At 43.5% G+C, this 17,468-nt stretch overlaps 1 protein-coding gene across 2 annotated transcripts in view; it reads left to right on the forward strand.

The window, feature by feature from the left end:
- akt1 (AKT serine/threonine kinase 1) overlaps positions 1-17,128 on the forward strand; it is a 33,014-nt gene extending 15,886 nt beyond the window's left edge. The window contains exons 3-14 of one of the 2 annotated variants that reach the window (XM_085442565.1): positions 5,161-5,289; positions 6,855-6,966; positions 7,270-7,396; positions 7,936-8,067; positions 8,210-8,275; positions 8,704-8,772; positions 8,914-9,039; positions 10,414-10,542; positions 13,495-13,709; positions 13,843-13,930; positions 14,131-14,233; positions 15,239-17,128. In XM_085442565.1, the coding sequence (XP_085298691.1) occupies positions 5,161-5,289; positions 6,855-6,966; positions 7,270-7,396; positions 7,936-8,067; positions 8,210-8,275; positions 8,704-8,772; positions 8,914-9,039; positions 10,414-10,542; positions 13,495-13,709; positions 13,843-13,930; positions 14,131-14,233; positions 15,239-15,318 (1,376 nt within the window). In that variant the 3' untranslated portion in view covers positions 15,319-17,128. The remainder of the gene's footprint in view (positions 1-5,160; positions 5,290-6,854; positions 6,967-7,269; positions 7,397-7,935; positions 8,068-8,209; positions 8,276-8,703; positions 8,773-8,913; positions 9,040-10,413; positions 10,543-13,494; positions 13,710-13,842; positions 13,931-14,130; positions 14,234-15,238) is intronic. The other variant, XM_085442566.1, reaches the window with a different exon arrangement.
- The last annotated feature ends 340 nt before the right edge of the window (positions 17,129-17,468 follow it).

Here is a 17,468-nt window from a genome sequence, read left to right on the forward strand (position 1 = left end):
GTGAAGTGTCATTAAGTTGAGAAAATTTGAAATGTATAATGTTAAAACTTCCTGATCATTTCAGTATCTAGATTAAAGTGATTCCCTCCTCAGGAGTTGTTGTTGTTGTTGTACCTTTTTTCTTGTAATTCGGTAAAAGCAAAGATGCTCCAGCTGCTGTGCCAAACCCGTTCTTTCCTCCTGTACCGTGCTTGAGGTGTAGAGGGGCGTGGCTGTGGCATGCTGAAGCTGTCCGCACACAGGGCCATGCAGCAGTTGGCAAATAAAGATGAATTCTGTTTTGTTTGGCAGCGGTTCTCCGTTCATTATTTTCCACTTTGCCCAGCGCGCATCCCAGCCCTCAGCAGCTGCTTGTCATGTAAAGACACTCTATCAGGCCCTGACAGCTCCTCCCCTGCACACACAGTGCGCATGGCTCATGCACACTTCACTTGCGTTCACACCCCCCACCCCCCACTCACACTCCTACATATGTGGGGAACATATGTAGTGATCTGTCTCACTACCACGCCGTTCAGCACAACTCCTCACACACTGCTTTCTCATCCCCTCCAGTACTCTCATCGCTCATCTTTTGTCAAATCAGTCTTCCCATTCTTCTGTCCTTCCCCTAATTTGGTTGAGACGAGCCACATGTCGGCTGTCATGCTTTTATTAGAAAAGCTTACTGGGACTGTTAATGCAGTGGATTTCCTCAGAGCAAAGTGTGTGTTTGCGCGCGCATGCATGCATGTGTGCCTGTGTGTCAACCAGACACTTGAAGCAGGTTTTATCTTATCTAGGTTGTGGTCAGTCTGTCTGTTGGCCACTTTCCTGTTTTGGAGAACATGTTGACATCAAAAGGTTTTAGTTTACTGGAACACTGTGATGATGAAGTGAGTTAAAAGCAGAAGGCTCTCCTGTGTTGTTCTGAGGCCTATTGTCCTTTGTCAGCAGTCTGCGCTTTTTCTCCGTGTACACAGGATGTATTTGGGGTCTAGTATGCAAAGCACTGGATTTAAGTAGTGCAGAAGAATTTTTTTTTTTCCCTCTCTGCATCTGCATAACAGTCCCTGTGTATAATTACCATATAAATGTATCCATGTTTACTCTAAACGGTAACTGTATATTTGACAATACAATTTAAAAAAAGGGGAAAAAACCCAGCATTAGTTTTCACTTTCTCACTCTGTCAGTTCTTAAGAAAAGCCGCTCTGTGGAAAGTACAAATGAATAAAACCAGAAGGGGAAATGTGTGTCAATAGGAAGCTGACAAGGGTCATCTTGGTTGTTTATGCTCAGAGTGCAGACTGCAAGTGCAACCCCTTCACTCCCCCCCGCCCGCTCTCAATGCGGCGGAGACGCCCGCTCGCAGACAACCGGATATAGCCATTTCCACAGTTGTCATGTGATCGAGCTTGTGGTCACAGACGAGGAAGTTGCAGTGTCCTCCTGTCTAGAAGGAGCATGCACTAGTTGAGGGATGTGCAATGCAGATGTGGGGTTGCTTAACCTTTGCAGAGGTGGCATCAAAGATGAGTGCCCCTGCAGAAAAGACTTTAACTTTCCAGTTACAGTAGACTGCGTTATTACAGTGGGTTAGACCTTATTTACCTTTTTGTGTGGAACAACTCCCTCTTAATATCACAATTGCCATTGTCAGAATGGGGATAATGGTGACTAAGGATGCTTAGCTGGCTGTGTCTTCCACACCAGTGTGTCAGATTTTCCCCCAGTACATGCCATGTCATGCCTCGCCGTGCTGCTGCGTCACGTATGACCACCCATGCAACTACTAGTGTGTGCCATGCGTCAGTGGATCTGGCAAGAAAGCCTTTCAAACTGACTGTTTGTTGTAATCTGTTGCACACAAATACCTTTCAGTGCCTACAAGGCGCCATGCATACACAAATGTATTTACAGACAAGCACAATCATGTGTACACACAAACACCTGTTTCTGCCCATCAGGAGCTGAATCTACGTAAGAACATTACACAGTCTGGAAATGATTTGCCTGCGTTCCCGCTGCCAAACGAAAACTTCTAAACTGAAACTTTAGGCCCTGCTGGCGAGACAAGTATATACGTTGAGCCTTCATCACGTGTCGCGGTGTCAGGTAGGGGACTCATTATGCTGCCTCTGCATTGTGCACATACTGTCCTCAGTGTTGGTTGGCATGGGTTTATAGTTGGGAGATATGGGTCAGCCAAAACCTGACCACAGAGTGGAGCACCAGCTGGGGCCCAGCAGATAAAAACAAGGACCGGTATGAAGGGCTCAGGAGACTTTCTGGCTGCAGATTTGTCCAAATTATGTATTGAACAGGCTCTCCAGCGAACTCGCAGCTGACACTTAATGACTATGTGTACTCTTAAATGCCACGTCTTTTGTGCTTTTATTATTTAGATTTTATGCTAAACAAGTCTCTAAGCTCCATTGTGCTGAAGTAAGGAAGTCTGGTGCTCTTAAAGGCTTGTGATAAATAACCCTACGGACGTGGAGTCCCAGGAGATCAGCGTGTATTTGGATGATTGATTGTTAAAGTTGATTGGTGTGGTTTGTATTTGGAAAAATCTTATCACTGCAGTTGTGTGTAAAGCGGTCACGAGGGAGCTGCAGCAAACTGTATTCTGCTTATTTCACTTGGGGCAGCACATCTAGTATAAGCGGATTTGTCGAAAAGCTGTGAGGGCGGCAGTCTGACGCCTGTCAAAGTTGAGCTAATTTCTAAATGAGCTTTATTTGGTGTGAAAACACTTACTCTGCAGCAAATGAGATGAAGAATCTCCCCTTGCACAATAAAGAAAAATGTAATAACATATTAAACATCTGCTCTGGATTGAAGACTAATGTCTTCTGTTGTGCCAAGTGACAGCTGTTTCCTTTTGTATGGTGATTGGTGCCACCACACCAGCAGTGAATCAGGTGTTTTAATACAGAATGCATTAAGATCCCGTCGGTATCAACATTTATAGCGCTTAATGAATAAAAATGATTTGAAACGTGCAAAGAAGCAATGGGAGAAACTCCCTTCAGCTGTGAAGAGTTCCACAACTTATTGTGATAGGAAAACAAATTATTTTTAAACTGCTTTGTCTGATTATCTTAGTGCAAACTGCTAAGTACATGTTATGTTAGGGAAATCCATTTATGTTTGTTGTGTGCAGAAGAGGAAAATATCAGCCAGTCTATTAGCTTTTTAAATTCCAATTCCATAAATGCCGAATATTGGTATCGACTGAGTTCTAGCTAAAACCTACATTTTCATTTTTCTTTTCTATTGATGGGCAGGTTGCAATTCCTGCACAGTGGCAGTAACAAATCTGATTATATAGAAGTCTAAAGAAAGTTACCGTTAGCTCACGCTCTCATCCTGATGACTTTAATGTCTCGATCGCTGCTCTAAAGTCCTATTAAATAAAAAGCATACAATGTCCCTCAGCAGCCAGAACTCCCAGCTCATGGCTTCTATAATCTGCATTATATTATTATCATAGTGGCTCCGTCCAGCTTTATGTATGCAGGCTATGAAGGGCATCCCGTGTCGTCGCTTTATGTGGGGAGGGGAAAAAATGTAGACGAGAAGCAGGAAGGGCAAGTTGATGATTTTGACAGATTACAAGTGACAAATCTTGAAAAATGACACTCAACCAGTTTTAATAATTCATGTGATTTCTTTAAATATTTTAGTACAATGTGCACTAAATAGAGTAGATATTACAAGCTGATGTTTGCTCTGCACTGTCTAATCTGCTATCAGTTTCATTACTCAGAAGTGTGTATGTGTGAATAACAGAAGCTCATAGGACAGATCTTTTACTTCTTACACACACACACGTGCGCACGCCGCGCTTCTGTGTTGGAGGAAATGGGGCAATTAAGGACAGCTTGGTATGGCACTGCATGGGGTTAATATGCGGCTCCGTAATTAAAAATAAATTACAGTTTTCCTGTATAAATATTCAAGTTCCACTCCGCTGTGTGCCACTGCCTTGTTATGGTATGTAAGCTATTTTTTATTTATTTATTCCCCCCCCCATCTTCACCGTCTGCACAACATCTGGCGCAACATTTCCTGAAGCATCACCGGAATAAATGGAGTTTCGTCTGCCTAAGAGAGATTCATTTGTGTGATGCCAGTGTGTCTAAGTGAATGGGATGGACATGCTTGGCTTGAGTTTAAGGCTGTTGTCTAGAAAACCGAGGAGTGTGGAAAGTTTTGTATGAAAATCAAATTGAAGCGTTGGCATCCACCGTTACAGAGTTAAGAACTGTAGGAAATGTTAAGCTGGACTGCAGATTAAAATGTTTTAAAGTGAAGTTAAAAATTCTACTTGTTAAAGATGTATGCAAATACAGTTTTAAGTTGCTTAAATGAAAGGCAGTTTTTGCTGAAAGTGTAAGAAGCCTGAGGATATTTGCTTACGTGATTTACAGAATTTTAATTGTATGATTAAAATGATACTGGTGCTTTACCCGTACGTTAGATTTTTACCGTGCCTGCTGTGCTGTTGGAAGAATGACACGATCAACTAACTGTCACAATTCAGAGAGGGCAAGTGAATCCTGCACGCTCTCAAACAAGAATATTTCCAATGGGAAGAGTGTGTTTGAAGCTTACATTCCTCCATTGTGTGCTATAAGTGAGAAAAGGCCACTTGAAACCATGTCCCATTCCTCATTCTCCTCGTATTCGTTTGATTTCTTGTGTAAAAATGGCTACAGTGGAATTTGGGTGGGTGGGAAATCTAGTCTCCTTCCTGGTGAAATTAGTCGACTTAGATCCTCAAACTCGGGACAAGTTGGGACAAGGTTTTTTGTTTTGTTTGAATATCCTGTGACTATCTACATTGGAAATGACTGTTGAAAAAGAGGATGTACCACGTGGAGGGAAGGAGTCCTGACTCCTGCCTTAAAAACAGCACTTTTGAGTCTCGCTAAAAGAAGGCCCTAGTGCTTTCAGTGCTAATTTAATAATGCGTTATACCGCTGACAACTAATATGAAAAGAAATCACTAAAATGTTATGTTGCATTCACAATGTCAGTGTTTATTCCTCAGCTTTCGAGGCTGTAAAAGCAAGTAAGGTTTGAACAGACAACACCGGAGGGGGGGAAGAAAAAGGAGTTGGTCACATGCTGTTTAATTTTACCTCCTTTTCAATCTTTTTCTCTTATCAGGAGAATACATCAAGACCTGGAGGCCAAGGTATTTTCTCCTGAAGAGTGATGGTACATTCATTGGCTACAAAGAGCGACCGCAAGATGTTGACCAGCTGGAAACCCCCTTAAATAACTTCTCTGTAGCACGTGAGTATCTGCTTCAGAGAAACCACCACATTTTTTCCCTTGTTTCTTGGCAGCTTGTTTTCACCCCTATTTTGTTTGCTGCTCTTCTTAACTTGCATGCATGATTTAAAAAAACAAAGTTTTTTATACTTCTTCGCACTGAAAAGAAGTTAATAACAGTTTGACAGTGTATAAGGAAAAATGTGGAAGACCTTTTTGAACAAGTAACCCCTCCGTTTACTCATCTGGCAGCTTTCTAAATGACTTTGAATAGAAAGAGAAATTGCTGTGTTGTCATCTTAATAGAACGGCGGCGCGGTTTTCAGTAGGAGGACCGCTCCGAGCAAAGAGAGCTCCGCCACTGAACGTGCACGCAAGATGTTTTGACTCCTTACATTAATGCATCAGATGGCAGCTCTCTTCTCTCTGTGCAGTCCCCAAAACTTTGTTTGCATTGTGACAGATAATAACAAAAAAATGCCCAGAGCAGCTCGACTCACTCGATCTTCACATCAGAGAAAGTTGCTGCGATAAGCTGTGCAGATGACTGAACACAGCAATTAGACGGCATACTGTTTGTTTAACAAAATGTTTCCTCTCCGACACTCTTGAGTTATCGTGGCCATTAGCCGCCTGATTTCAAGTATTTATCTGGGCTCCTCTCGGAGGTTCTGTCTCCATCAGCGCTGGCTTTGCTTTTGTCACCACTGTGACCCCACCGCAGAGGACACATGGTGTGTCGTTGCTGACGGGGCCGCTGCAGCTGGATTACATATTCACCCTGATGGAGCCATGTTGGATCTCAGTGGTGGTCCACTCAGAGTCCTCCATCCATCAGACGCAGGCCATTTTGTGTCACGTTCTGACATATTTGCTGACATGTTTCATTTGGGAACAGATGTTACTGCGAAGGAGCTGCAGATGGAAATCTCTGCTTTGTAAATTCAGTTATTAGACTGTTGTGAGTAATTGTTTTTGCAAACTGCTTACAAGACAATTATTTGCTCCAAAAGTGGGAAAATTTCAGCAGAAGCAATAAAAGAAGGGTGTGAAGATGTGCATGATATGAAATTCTTAAAGAACAAGACTGATTAAGCCGGGTGTGTGCCAGCGTGGCAAGTTAAACATTTCCTGGTTTGAAGTTCTGTTTCCTTTAGCTGATTCATTTTAGTGGAAATGTGATATCATCTCAGGTTCTGCTCTGAGAAAACAAGATGTGACCTTGGGTTTTGGGATTTCTCGATGATTCAGACCAATAATTTAACATGTGTTTTGTCAGATTCATCACAGTCTGAAAATGACTAGTAAAGAGTTGCTTTTTAGAACAACTGTTAGGGAATGAATTGGAATATGTGCCGGATTTAAAGCACTACTAATACAAAGCATTTTTATTTTTAAAGGGACTGACGATTTAAGCATCAGTTGTTTTCTCCCACCAAAGTGCACCTGTTCTTTTCCAAATTGGCCGAGATTGTCTGTTAGGACGGCGATAAAGATAAATGGCTATAACTGCGGGTCTGTCTCTCCCCTCTGCTCTCCTACACACTGGCCCTTCTCTTCGTCTCCATCTCCCCGGCTGTGGTCAGAGTGCCAGCTGATGAAGACGGAACGGCCCAAGCCCAACACATTCATCATCCGCTGCCTGCAGTGGACCACTGTCATCGAGCGTACCTTCCACGTGGAGACCCCCGAGGAGAGGCAAGTGAGACGCAGACCCCTCGCTGCTCACAGAGCACTTGAGCTCGAATCATCCGCATGCTAAGATTTGGCCCAGAATGCTACAAAGTAGTTTAAGAGCTTAGTTTTTCTAACATGCAGAAGCGTAAACCAACATACATATTTAATCATCATTATACACCTTCACCCTGTGCACTGGCTCTTGGCAGAGTCACACTTGAAATTGCCTTCCTGTTGATAAGAAGACAATTACATGATTGGGCTGCTGGGGTTGCTTGGTGGCAAACGGACTGCTGTAATCTCTGCTGCTTGTGTCTACCTCAGGGAAGAATGGACCAAAGCCATCCAGGCAGTGGCTGAAGGCCTACAGAAACAAGAGGAGGAGATGATGGACTCCTCCCCAGACCCCATGGACATGGAGGTCTACCTGACCAAACCCAGACTCAAAGTGGTACTAGCTCATTTACACTCAATGTATCTTTGTTCGGTTATGTCCTCACAAATGTCTCTCACTCGTTCTTAACTAGTGAGATTGCGCCTCGCTGTTAGTACAGCTTTTTTTTTTTTGGTCCCCTCCTCATTTGACAGTTACTCCTCCTTCACCCTCCCCAGCTTATTTGTACTTGCACAGCTTCTTTCCCAACATCAGTTGTGGGTGGCTTGGCACCAGATAGCATGCCCACTAGGTTTCACACATGCCCCCCTCCCCCCACATGTGTCATGACTTAAAGGTCCAATGTCACTGGATTAGATGTCCCCCGCACAACCATTTTCAACATTCTCTCCAGAGCTGGGGGTCAAAGGTTAACTGAGACACAACCACGTATATAGGTCAAACCATTAGAGGAGTGGAAATTGCTCTGTGGGTGAGATGGTGGCTTAAATGCTTCAGCGTTGTTGTCAGTGGGATTGCGTGTCCTGTTTAGAGTCTGAGTTCGTTAATGCTCCTGTTTGTAACCAGATGCTGTATTCTCCCCCATTGCCTTGCAGACTATGCACGACTTTGAATACCTCAAACTCCTGGGAAAAGGCACTTTTGGCAAAGTTATTCTGGTAAAGGAGAAGGCCACAGGACGCTACTATGCCATGAAGATCCTAAAGAAGGAGGTGATCGTAGCAAAAGTGAGTGGCTGCCAATGAGCAAGTGAAGGGGTGAAAATGCACTGGGAGTCTGGGGGAAACCAATGCCTGATACCTAAATAGTGATTGAGAGAGTTGCACAAATGCTGTCTTTTTTTTTTTTTTTCTTCTTTCTTGTCTCCAGGATGAAGTGGCGCACACACTCACAGAGAACAGAGTCCTCCAGAATTCAAAGCATCCGTTCTTGACAGTAAGGAGCTCCTCCATATACCCAAACCTTATTTTAACTCGCACAGATCCTCAGACCTCTTCAGTCTAACCCAGAAGCATCCATTCAGAAAAAAGAGGCAGTTTTTGTCAGGAATGTTTTGAAGTGCTGTGCTTACAAAGGCTAGAGTTGAGTGGGGTTTTTTTTTTTTAATCAGTTAACCCTTGCTTTGAGGTGGGTTGTAATGATAAGCTCGTACCAAATTTTAGATCTAAGTGGTGGGTGAAGGCAACACATCGTCTGTGCTGTGGTTTTCCTCCTCTTCTTTCGAAATGTTCGAAAATGTAGCTAAAGCCGCAACATGTATTGTGATATTTCATGTTACCATTAGCTGTTTAAATGCCAGCTTCCGCTTGACTTGGTTTGAAACATGAAGTTCTGCTTTGAGGTTTTTGTTTTTTGATCTGCAGGGACTGAAATACTCCTTCCAAACACATGACCGCCTGTGCTTTGTCATGGAGTATGCAAACGGTGGTGAGGTAAACTAGTTTAATCATCGCTAAATGTGCATCTGTAAATACTTTGGATGTTGAGTGTGTTCATTTCTCACTTCCTTCTTGACTGAAAAACACTCTTATTTGTCCTCTGCGTCCCTGTCAATCTCTCCCACATCCCCTCAGCTTTTCTTCCATCTTTCAAGAGACCGGGTGTTTTCAGAGGAGCGTGCGCGGTTCTACGGCGCAGAGATAGTGTCTGCTTTGGACTACCTGCATGCTGAAAGAAACGTGGTTTATCGGGATCTCAAGGTAGGCGGGGAAATGTGTCCTCACTTCCTATCATCCTAGTAGTCATCCTCCCTTTCTCCACCCTCCTCCCCTTCACTTTCTTTCTCCCTCCCCGTGGCAGGATATAAATAGGATCTGTCTCCATCTAGAGCAGTGGCCAGGCCTTATTGATCTGCCTCCCCCAGATCAAACTCCAGACCTCACTGCAGCTGGATGGAAGTCCGGCCTGTACATTGCTGCAGCCAGACAGAAATAACTACCACGGCCCCTTTGAACAGATCACCACCAACCAGTCATTATAGTACACACAAAGTTCTCAGTGGGTGATATCACCGCTCTGTGTGTGAGATTGACGTCATTCTTTGTGTTAGCTGTTTTCTTTAATGGAGGGGGAAAAAGCCACACATCTTCTCAGAATGAAGAAGTTTGAGATTTCCAACTGCTTCTTGTTTTGCATTTGAGTTTAAAAGCTAAAGAGAAGTGTGCGAGGGAAGATGACATCGGAGATGGATGCTGCAAATTGATAAGGCATGTTTGAGTTTAAGGCTTTGGGGAGGTTATCAGTTGCAGTGGGCTTCTGAAGCCCTAATACTTCCAGCTGATAAAACTATACCAGCCAGGTCAGCATAGCACTCCCTACCTCCCCCCCTCCCTTTCCTCCCTCTCTCCCTTGGGTTTATGAGCCAGGCTCCCAGCCTGCTAGGGTTCTCCTGAAAATGCCAGGGTAGCAGGATTGGAGGATGTGCTGACTCTGGCCGGGCGCTGCTGGCCACGTGTGAGCTACAGCTGCCAGGTGACTTTAACTGAGGGAGAGAGACAGCGAGGGGAGGGTGAGGACATGCTGATATTAAAAGGCCATGTAACCTCAAGTCATGACACTGCATAGTGCATGTTTTTCAGTCAGGTTTACCTGTGTATGTGTATCACCAGGTACCTTTCCATATTCACGCTTTTTATGAGCATTTTCACAATATTTATGTATCGAACTGAGAAAAGAACATTTAAGTGTAGAGATCAATTTATTTTTTTTTGCTTTCCCTCACACGTGGTTGACCTGGAAAAACTTTCTTGTAAGCCATCAGTTACCATCACATGTCACCACAAAGCACAAATGACTAAGAAGTGGGGAGGAAGAAGGCCGTGAATGTTGCAATTGGTAATTTACTTCCACGTGAGATGCCTTATTTGGATGACACGCAGTTACTTCCAGCCTAAGATGTTTAATGACTAAATAGTTTTCAGTTAATTAATTACAGACACCAGTTGATGTTTTATTTTTCCACAAATTCCTGTAAAAGACTTGTTTCTGATAGATAAATATATGTTTGATCATTTAATAATTTATATCAACATCACGTTTTTGGGATGTTTAACCAAAGAAGTAATTTTTCTCAGCTGGAAAATCTTATGCTGGACAAAGACGGACACATAAAGATCACAGATTTCGGCCTGTGTAAGGAGGGGATCAAGGATGGCGCCACTATGAAAACCTTCTGTGGGACTCCAGAGTACCTTGCACCTGAGGTAAAAACACAACAGTGGTTCAGCCTGCAGGTGACTTTAAGTGACCTTAGTGTGTGCAGAAAAGCCCACTTTCTGTAGTTCTCTATAGTTCAGTGACAAATTAAAGGAAGCTGAAGCAATAATTTGGTGTCAGGCCACTTTAGAGCTGCAAACAGCTTTGAAATCTGGTGTGTGTTGGATGGTGGTGAACACATCGTCTAATGGTGTTCACTTGGGTTGACATTTGGTGACTAATTTACTCGTCCAGCTGTTCTTTCACTAACTGAAAGAACAGGAAGGAATCTGCATTTCTTGGTTTTCTTTGGTCTTTTATTCAAGTTTCTGTTTTAATTTTAAATATGTGTGTATATTGGTGATATTTTTCAGATGTGCTGAGCCAAGAGCTCTCTACCTTGCTTTAAAGTAAATAAAAACAAAATGATTGTATTTGATTGAACTGAATAAGATGAGCTGGAGCCCAGGATTGAATGCTAGTCGTGGTGCATGTGACATTTGTAGAGAAAGGAATGGTGTGTGGTGTTGAACATTAGTAGAAGAAAAGGGCTGTTATCCTGAAATGCCTTTCTAATCTCCAGTTAAGGTTGTGTTAATGAGTATGCCGTGTGCTCAGGGTAGGGCAGCCTGCTCTCATGTTATATGGCAAGGGGTGTGGCTACCCTTGTTGCGTGCAGGTATGACAAGTGTTGGAGTGGGTTGTGTAACACGAGAATTCATTGTGAATGTTTGTGGTGGTTGGGTGGGTTGGTGTCACTAAGTACGTGTGTTTGCATGAGCCCCTTGCCTGCTGCCATTAAGGGGAAGAGGGGAAAAAAAGTTTTCCAGGAGAAGGCGTCCATGTTGACACAGTTGCCGTATCGTTGTTTTTAGTCTGCATTTGGAATTTTCTGGTTGGGGGAGGAGGAAGGGTAAGTGGCTGGCAGCGTTTCAGGAAACGTGAGCTTCCGCACTCTGAAAAGAGAAGAAAGACAGACAGACAGACCACATTGGCTACAGCTGTTGTGTGGCACCAAGGGAGCCACAGCCCCCGATGCTGCCTGGGGTGCCTCACCTGACCTGGGCTGACTCAGAGCTGGTGTGAGGACACTATTACAGAGTGCTTCAGGGCGCCTCTCGGGAACGTGTACCTGTGCTGCTTGTCGAATCAGATGGAACTCCCATCTAATCATCAGCACCAGGTAAAAGTCTGAGCTTTAAGTGCGTTTTCCATACATTACTTCTGCCCGTTCCAAGCTCAACCTAACCCACTTCGCTCCACCACCGAGTTGCATAGCCCATGACAGCTCCAACCTCGGCAACCAAGAGCAGAGAGACATCAGGGGGCGTTGCCATGGCGACGGGGTCGCTGGCAAGCGTCTCTGCGGAGTGCGGGCCAGGCAGTGTTACAGGTTGTTCTGCAGTAAACAATGACCTTGTTGTGTGTGCTGCACAGGAATGCTGTAACGTCTGGGAATATTCCACCCAGAGCAGGGGGTGGGGGTGGAGGACAGACCCGATCTGCAAAAGCCTGATCGGTTTCTCTCTTCAGTGAGGAGTAGGAAAGTCTCATTCAGTCACTTTTTATTAAGTAATAGAAAACTATTATTGGGATTTGGCTTTTAGGGAACTGCTACAAAGAAAAATGTAAACAGATTTAATCTAGCCACTGACACTGATCTGGAGTCACCACTTTAAAAAATTAATGGCTTTGAGCAGAAAAAGTGCAGTATACAGAGCAGAGCTCCAAAGCAGCAGCAGTGTGTGCGCTTTTTATCCTCTCTCTCCTCACTATCTCTGCTCCTTTGGGGAAGTGTAACAGTGTTAGTTTGGGGCTGGGGTGCAGGCAGGCAAACAGTCCTGGTTACGTATATGAGGGATGAGCTTGGCTCCTGCGCTCCTGGCAGCTTCACAGCTGTGGTGCTCTTCTACATATATGGGGCAGCTGCAGGCCCAGCTGTCGCACGGTGTGAATCACACGACAGCAGCGCTGGAAATAGAGACGGCCCAGTAATCCTAGCCCCGCACCGGCTTCACGTTACTGCCCCTGTCCTCATAGCCGTCCTCTTCGATGATCGCCGCTCACCGCAGCACCCGGCTGTTTGCCCACAGACACGTGCACTCGGCTTGCGCGTGCACATACAAAGTAGTTTTGTTCCTTTTACGGACACATGCGTCCATCTGTTTTCCAGGACCCTCTGTGTCCAACACGGTTGCGTCCATATCCAATTCTATTAATCCACTCATCTTTTTACTTAAGATTCTATTCTTGGGTGGGAATTACCTAGCATCACACTGCTGAAGGTTTAAGAGAACAGACTGTTCTCCTTGTCTCGATTTCACCTTCAACATCCGCCTGGTGAGGTAGAATCCAGTACATGTCCCCGGAGACCTTGGAACAACTCCGCTCAGCAGCACATTAGTCATGCAACAGGTTTTGCTGTTCACTAAGCACAACACTGGAGGAGTTTGTCTCATTAAGAACTGTCAAGAAAGTCACTCTATGGAAAGACTAATACTAAATATTTCTCTTTCTGAGACTCTGGCTGCGTTCATTGAAGTGGTTTGTTTGTAAGACCCTTGTCTGTTTGGTGCCACACATAAGCGACCCACACCTCTGCTGCTTGCTGATCTGTATGTGTGGAAGGCCCTGTGGTGATTAAATATGCAGGGCTCTGGGGGAAACTCTATCCTTGCTCCTAATGTGAGATGTGAGTCAGTGTTGGCTGGGGCTGCCTCAGAAGCCCAGACCAGGGGGAAAAGCAGGTGATTTTTGTTGGGTGGGAGTGAGTTGGTGTACGGGGGCAGTCCAGTTACTTACAGTAATTGTATTTGATGCCTAACCCAGTTATGGTTGATTAGTTGTGTAAGGACTACTTCTAAGATAATAGCACATCATAAATCTGCGACAGGAAGTTAAAATGACTCGAACATCCGAAAAATGAAATAAAATCTTGCTCACCTTTCTCCCCAACACAGGTGTTGGAAGACAATGACTATGGCCGTGCTGTGGACTGGTGGGGTCTGGGTGTGGTGATGTACGAGATGATGTGTGGCAGACTGCCTTTCTACAACCAAGACCACGAGAAGCTATTTGAGCAAATCCTCATGGAAGACATCCGCTTCCCCCGGACCCTCGGCCTCGAAGCACGCTCCCTGCTCTCTGGTCTTCTGAAGAAAGACCCAAAGCAAAGGTGACAACCTTTCTATTTAGAGTTTGTGCAAGGAAATATGCGTTCCTACTATGATATAAAATGGTTGGAATTATCTACATAATTAATGTTGTCATCATGCGTCTGGGTTTGATCTGTTTGTACTTGTTTGCAGGTTAGGTGGAGGACCTGATGACGCCAAGGAAATCATGCAGCACAAGTTCTTTGCCAGCATTGAATGGCAAGATGTTTATGAGAAGAAGGTGTGTTTCTGTAAAGCTTCCTCTGACTGTCGTCTCTGTAAGAACACCAAACTTGGTCAGCTATTGCTATCTCGAAAGTCAATAAAGTGACGCCACCCATTTAGGCATGACATGGATTGTCATCAGACTGGCAAATGGTACCAAACTGATTGAAGGCTCTAATGTACTGATTCTTTTGTGTGTCTTCTCCTCCACAACAGCTGGTCCCACCATTTAAGCCCCAAGTTACATCGGAGACGGACACGAGATATTTCGATGAGGAGTTCACAGCACAAACCATCACGATTACGCCACCGGGACAAGGTAGCGTTAAACACGCACACTCTGGGCACCCATACAGAGTTTTCTACTGTGAAATATGATTAAATCAAATCTGTTCATTTACTGTGCAATTGTGTGACCTTGCATTTGAGCCTGACCACCTCGTTTGACTTTGGTACCAATTATGACTTTTAAATTGATAAAGATGAAAGCAGATATCTGGTTCCTTCACCTGTTTAAAAAGGTTATACTTGTATTTTTTTGAAGAGTTGGAAGTCATTCACCCACAGAGGTTTTTCCCTAGAGTCTTGTACTCTATCCATGTGCTAATGCTTCATTTAGTGGAGGAGGGCTCATAAATGTGAGTGCAGAAACCTTCCTGCAGGCATAACTAGCTCCCTTGAGAGCAGCCTGCCCTCTCCTGGAGAGTCGGGGCCATTAAAACACAGCGTTGTGCCTCATGAAATTCTCAGATGCACTTCTGACAGCTAGTATATTGATGGCAATGGAGTGATTATGGGTTCCTAGCTATGATACTGGAAAAATGAAATGCATACATTTTATTTATTGAAACATAAACAAGAAATGAAGGTGAGAAATGTGCATATACCATATAGTGCCATAGGACAAAAGGTGTGGTATACTCTGGATAGGTTGACTCGCTGTCAGTTTTATTCATACCTATGGACCCTAGAATTATTCAACCCATGCGTGTTTTTGCACGAGAGGGCCCATGCAAACTCCACACAGAGAGGGCCCAGCCTGTTGGTGGATTTAAATCCAGGACCTTCTCGCTGTGAGACAACAGCTAACCACTGGTCCATTCTGCTGTCCTTACTAAAAAATGACGTTTGAATATCTGTAGAAAATGTTTTTCAGAGCTGGTATAATTTACACGCCTCCATTACCCTGACATGGACAGGCAGTTATTTAAAAAAAATGGATGTATTGTATTGTTAGATATTGAAAGTACTAGTTGGTAAGCTTTCATGTATATATATTTTCTCCTGAAAAAAAGTGACCATTTATTTCTCCCTTCATTCACAGATGACAGCATGGAGTCCTTTGACAGTGAACGGAGACCCCACTTTCCCCAATTCTCCTACTCTGCCAGTGGGACGGCCTAAACGACTTTCAACCATTCCTCCGGTCCGACCATCTCGCTTCTCCCCACCTGACTGCACTCTCAGAAGACCGGGGGCCCAAACCCTCGTCCTCCCAACAATCGTCTGCAGAAGCTGTCTTTGGATGCAACAGTCGCCATCTCCAAATTACTTTTTCCAGGAAGAAGGAAATCCGAGACGACATACCTGTGTGGCCTTTGAAGACTGACCACGGAGATAACACTACTGTTCATTTCCTGGTTGTTTATTACTATACTGAGCAGGAAACCATACACCGTAATGAATGGGGAGATGTAGCTATGCACAACTTGCGCTACTGCTGTAAATCAGATTTTTTTTTTTTTTTTTTTTTTTTTTTTTTAAACACAATTTGATGTCACCATAACCATGTCAGTTAGAAAATGGGCATACTGTGGACCAAATACATCATGTGGGAAGAGAGTATTGTTTGAGTGGGTGATCAATCCATGTTTTAGTCCATTCAGACTTTTTTTTGCTTCATAAGTGAATGTACCATATTAAATAAAGTTAATATCCTTGCATACTTGTGTGTAACACATGGCTAATTCTCCTAAGACTGAAATGCCATCATGTGGAAAAGATCTTTAACACTTTCCTACTGCTGAAAAACCAACTCTTGTCAGTGTGTTGTACTGTCACGCCACATCATGGTAAGTCTGGTGAACGGATTGTGAAAAGCAGTCTGATGCGAGGAAAGGCAAATGTGCAAAGAATGCAGCGCGATTAATCATTAAGGCACAAACTGGCCTGCAGTGAATCCTTTTTTTTTTCTTCTTATTTTGGTAGCTGTTTGCACACCAGAGTCATTGAGGAGACCCCCGGTTACCTGTTCAGGGTAATAAATAGCCTCTGCAGCCTCCTCCTGAAGTAAGTGCTTATAGTTCCTGATGCCTTTTTATCTCCACGCTGTGCCACAAACATCACCTGGTTTCCCTCTGGTGAGGGTCGCTTGGCTTCGACCCTCCTCAGAGTCTCTGATCCTCTCCTCTGGGTTTTTCCTTCATGTACAGTACACTACTGGGTGTTTTCCCCACCCAGTGCATTCGCTGCAGCCTCAGTGAGGTCACTTTAACATAATACACGTCTTTTAGGAATACTTTGCAAACAAACAGGGCTTCAGGGGATCCGTCATCTTTGATTCGCCCCTTTCGGGGTCTTATATCCCTTCACAAGCTTCTGAGTTATTTATGAGACCAGCATTGATTATAATAAGTTGTACTGTGCCAATGACATGCACTTTTTCTGCCCCCAAATGATTACGTTTGGACTCGTACTTTAAGGTCGGAAAAGAATAAATTTGCTTCTTTTTATAATATGGATTCAAATGTTTGTGAATGCAAATAAAACCAGATTTGCTTGTCTGGTTTTTGTTTTTCTTCCTTTTTAAAGAAGGCTCAGGCTTCTTTTAAAAGCATGCTCAGTTTCCGAAAGCACCTCAGTATATTTAAGATGACAGATAATCTTCTTTTTTTTTTTCCTTCAAAGTGCATAATACATTATTGAATGTAATGGTTTTTATGTTTTCTCTTCAATCGTTTGCAGACCTTTTGTTCGGTTTTTGAATCTTACTTTTTCCTATGCACGCGCCCTTTGCTGTCACCTTCTGAAAATAGGGAAATTCATTTTGTACTTTTGTTTTTAATTTCAATTTCTTTTTCTTTTTCTTTTTTTGTACCTGCCCTCCTGTATTCCTGAGACTGAGGACACCAGCTTTAGTAAACAATAATATAAACTTTGTACACTGTTTTTACTTGTCTCTTTCAAATTGATGAAATAAAAGGTCTTAACAATAGCTTTGTGGACTTTTATTTTGAAAGGGATTTCAGGCAAAGACAGTTAAAAAGCTCAGAACCCAGCGAGATGACTATACAGTATTATTAGACCAGATAAATAGTACTGTGTTGCGTTGGCAATATTTATTTTTGTTGCTTAGTGGAAAAAATAAAGTTGGACACCTTCCCAACTCTAATACTTGTTTGGGGTTCAGATTTTTCTTATTTCAAGCAGATCTTGGTTGCAGTTACTGTGGTTTTTTTCTTCTTCTTCAAAAAATTAACTAGCAAATTCTGAAAGTCCATATAAATGATAACTTTCCTGTATCATTAACACCAAGTGTATCATGTTTTATACAT

The sequence above is a fragment of the Copadichromis virginalis genome, linkage group LG19 (genome assembly GCF_057382275.1).
Source record: "Copadichromis virginalis isolate Kocher_CV1m ecotype Utaka linkage group LG19, C_Virginalis_male_GT1.1, whole genome shotgun sequence".
NCBI lineage: Eukaryota > Metazoa > Chordata > Actinopteri > Cichliformes > Cichlidae > Copadichromis > Copadichromis virginalis.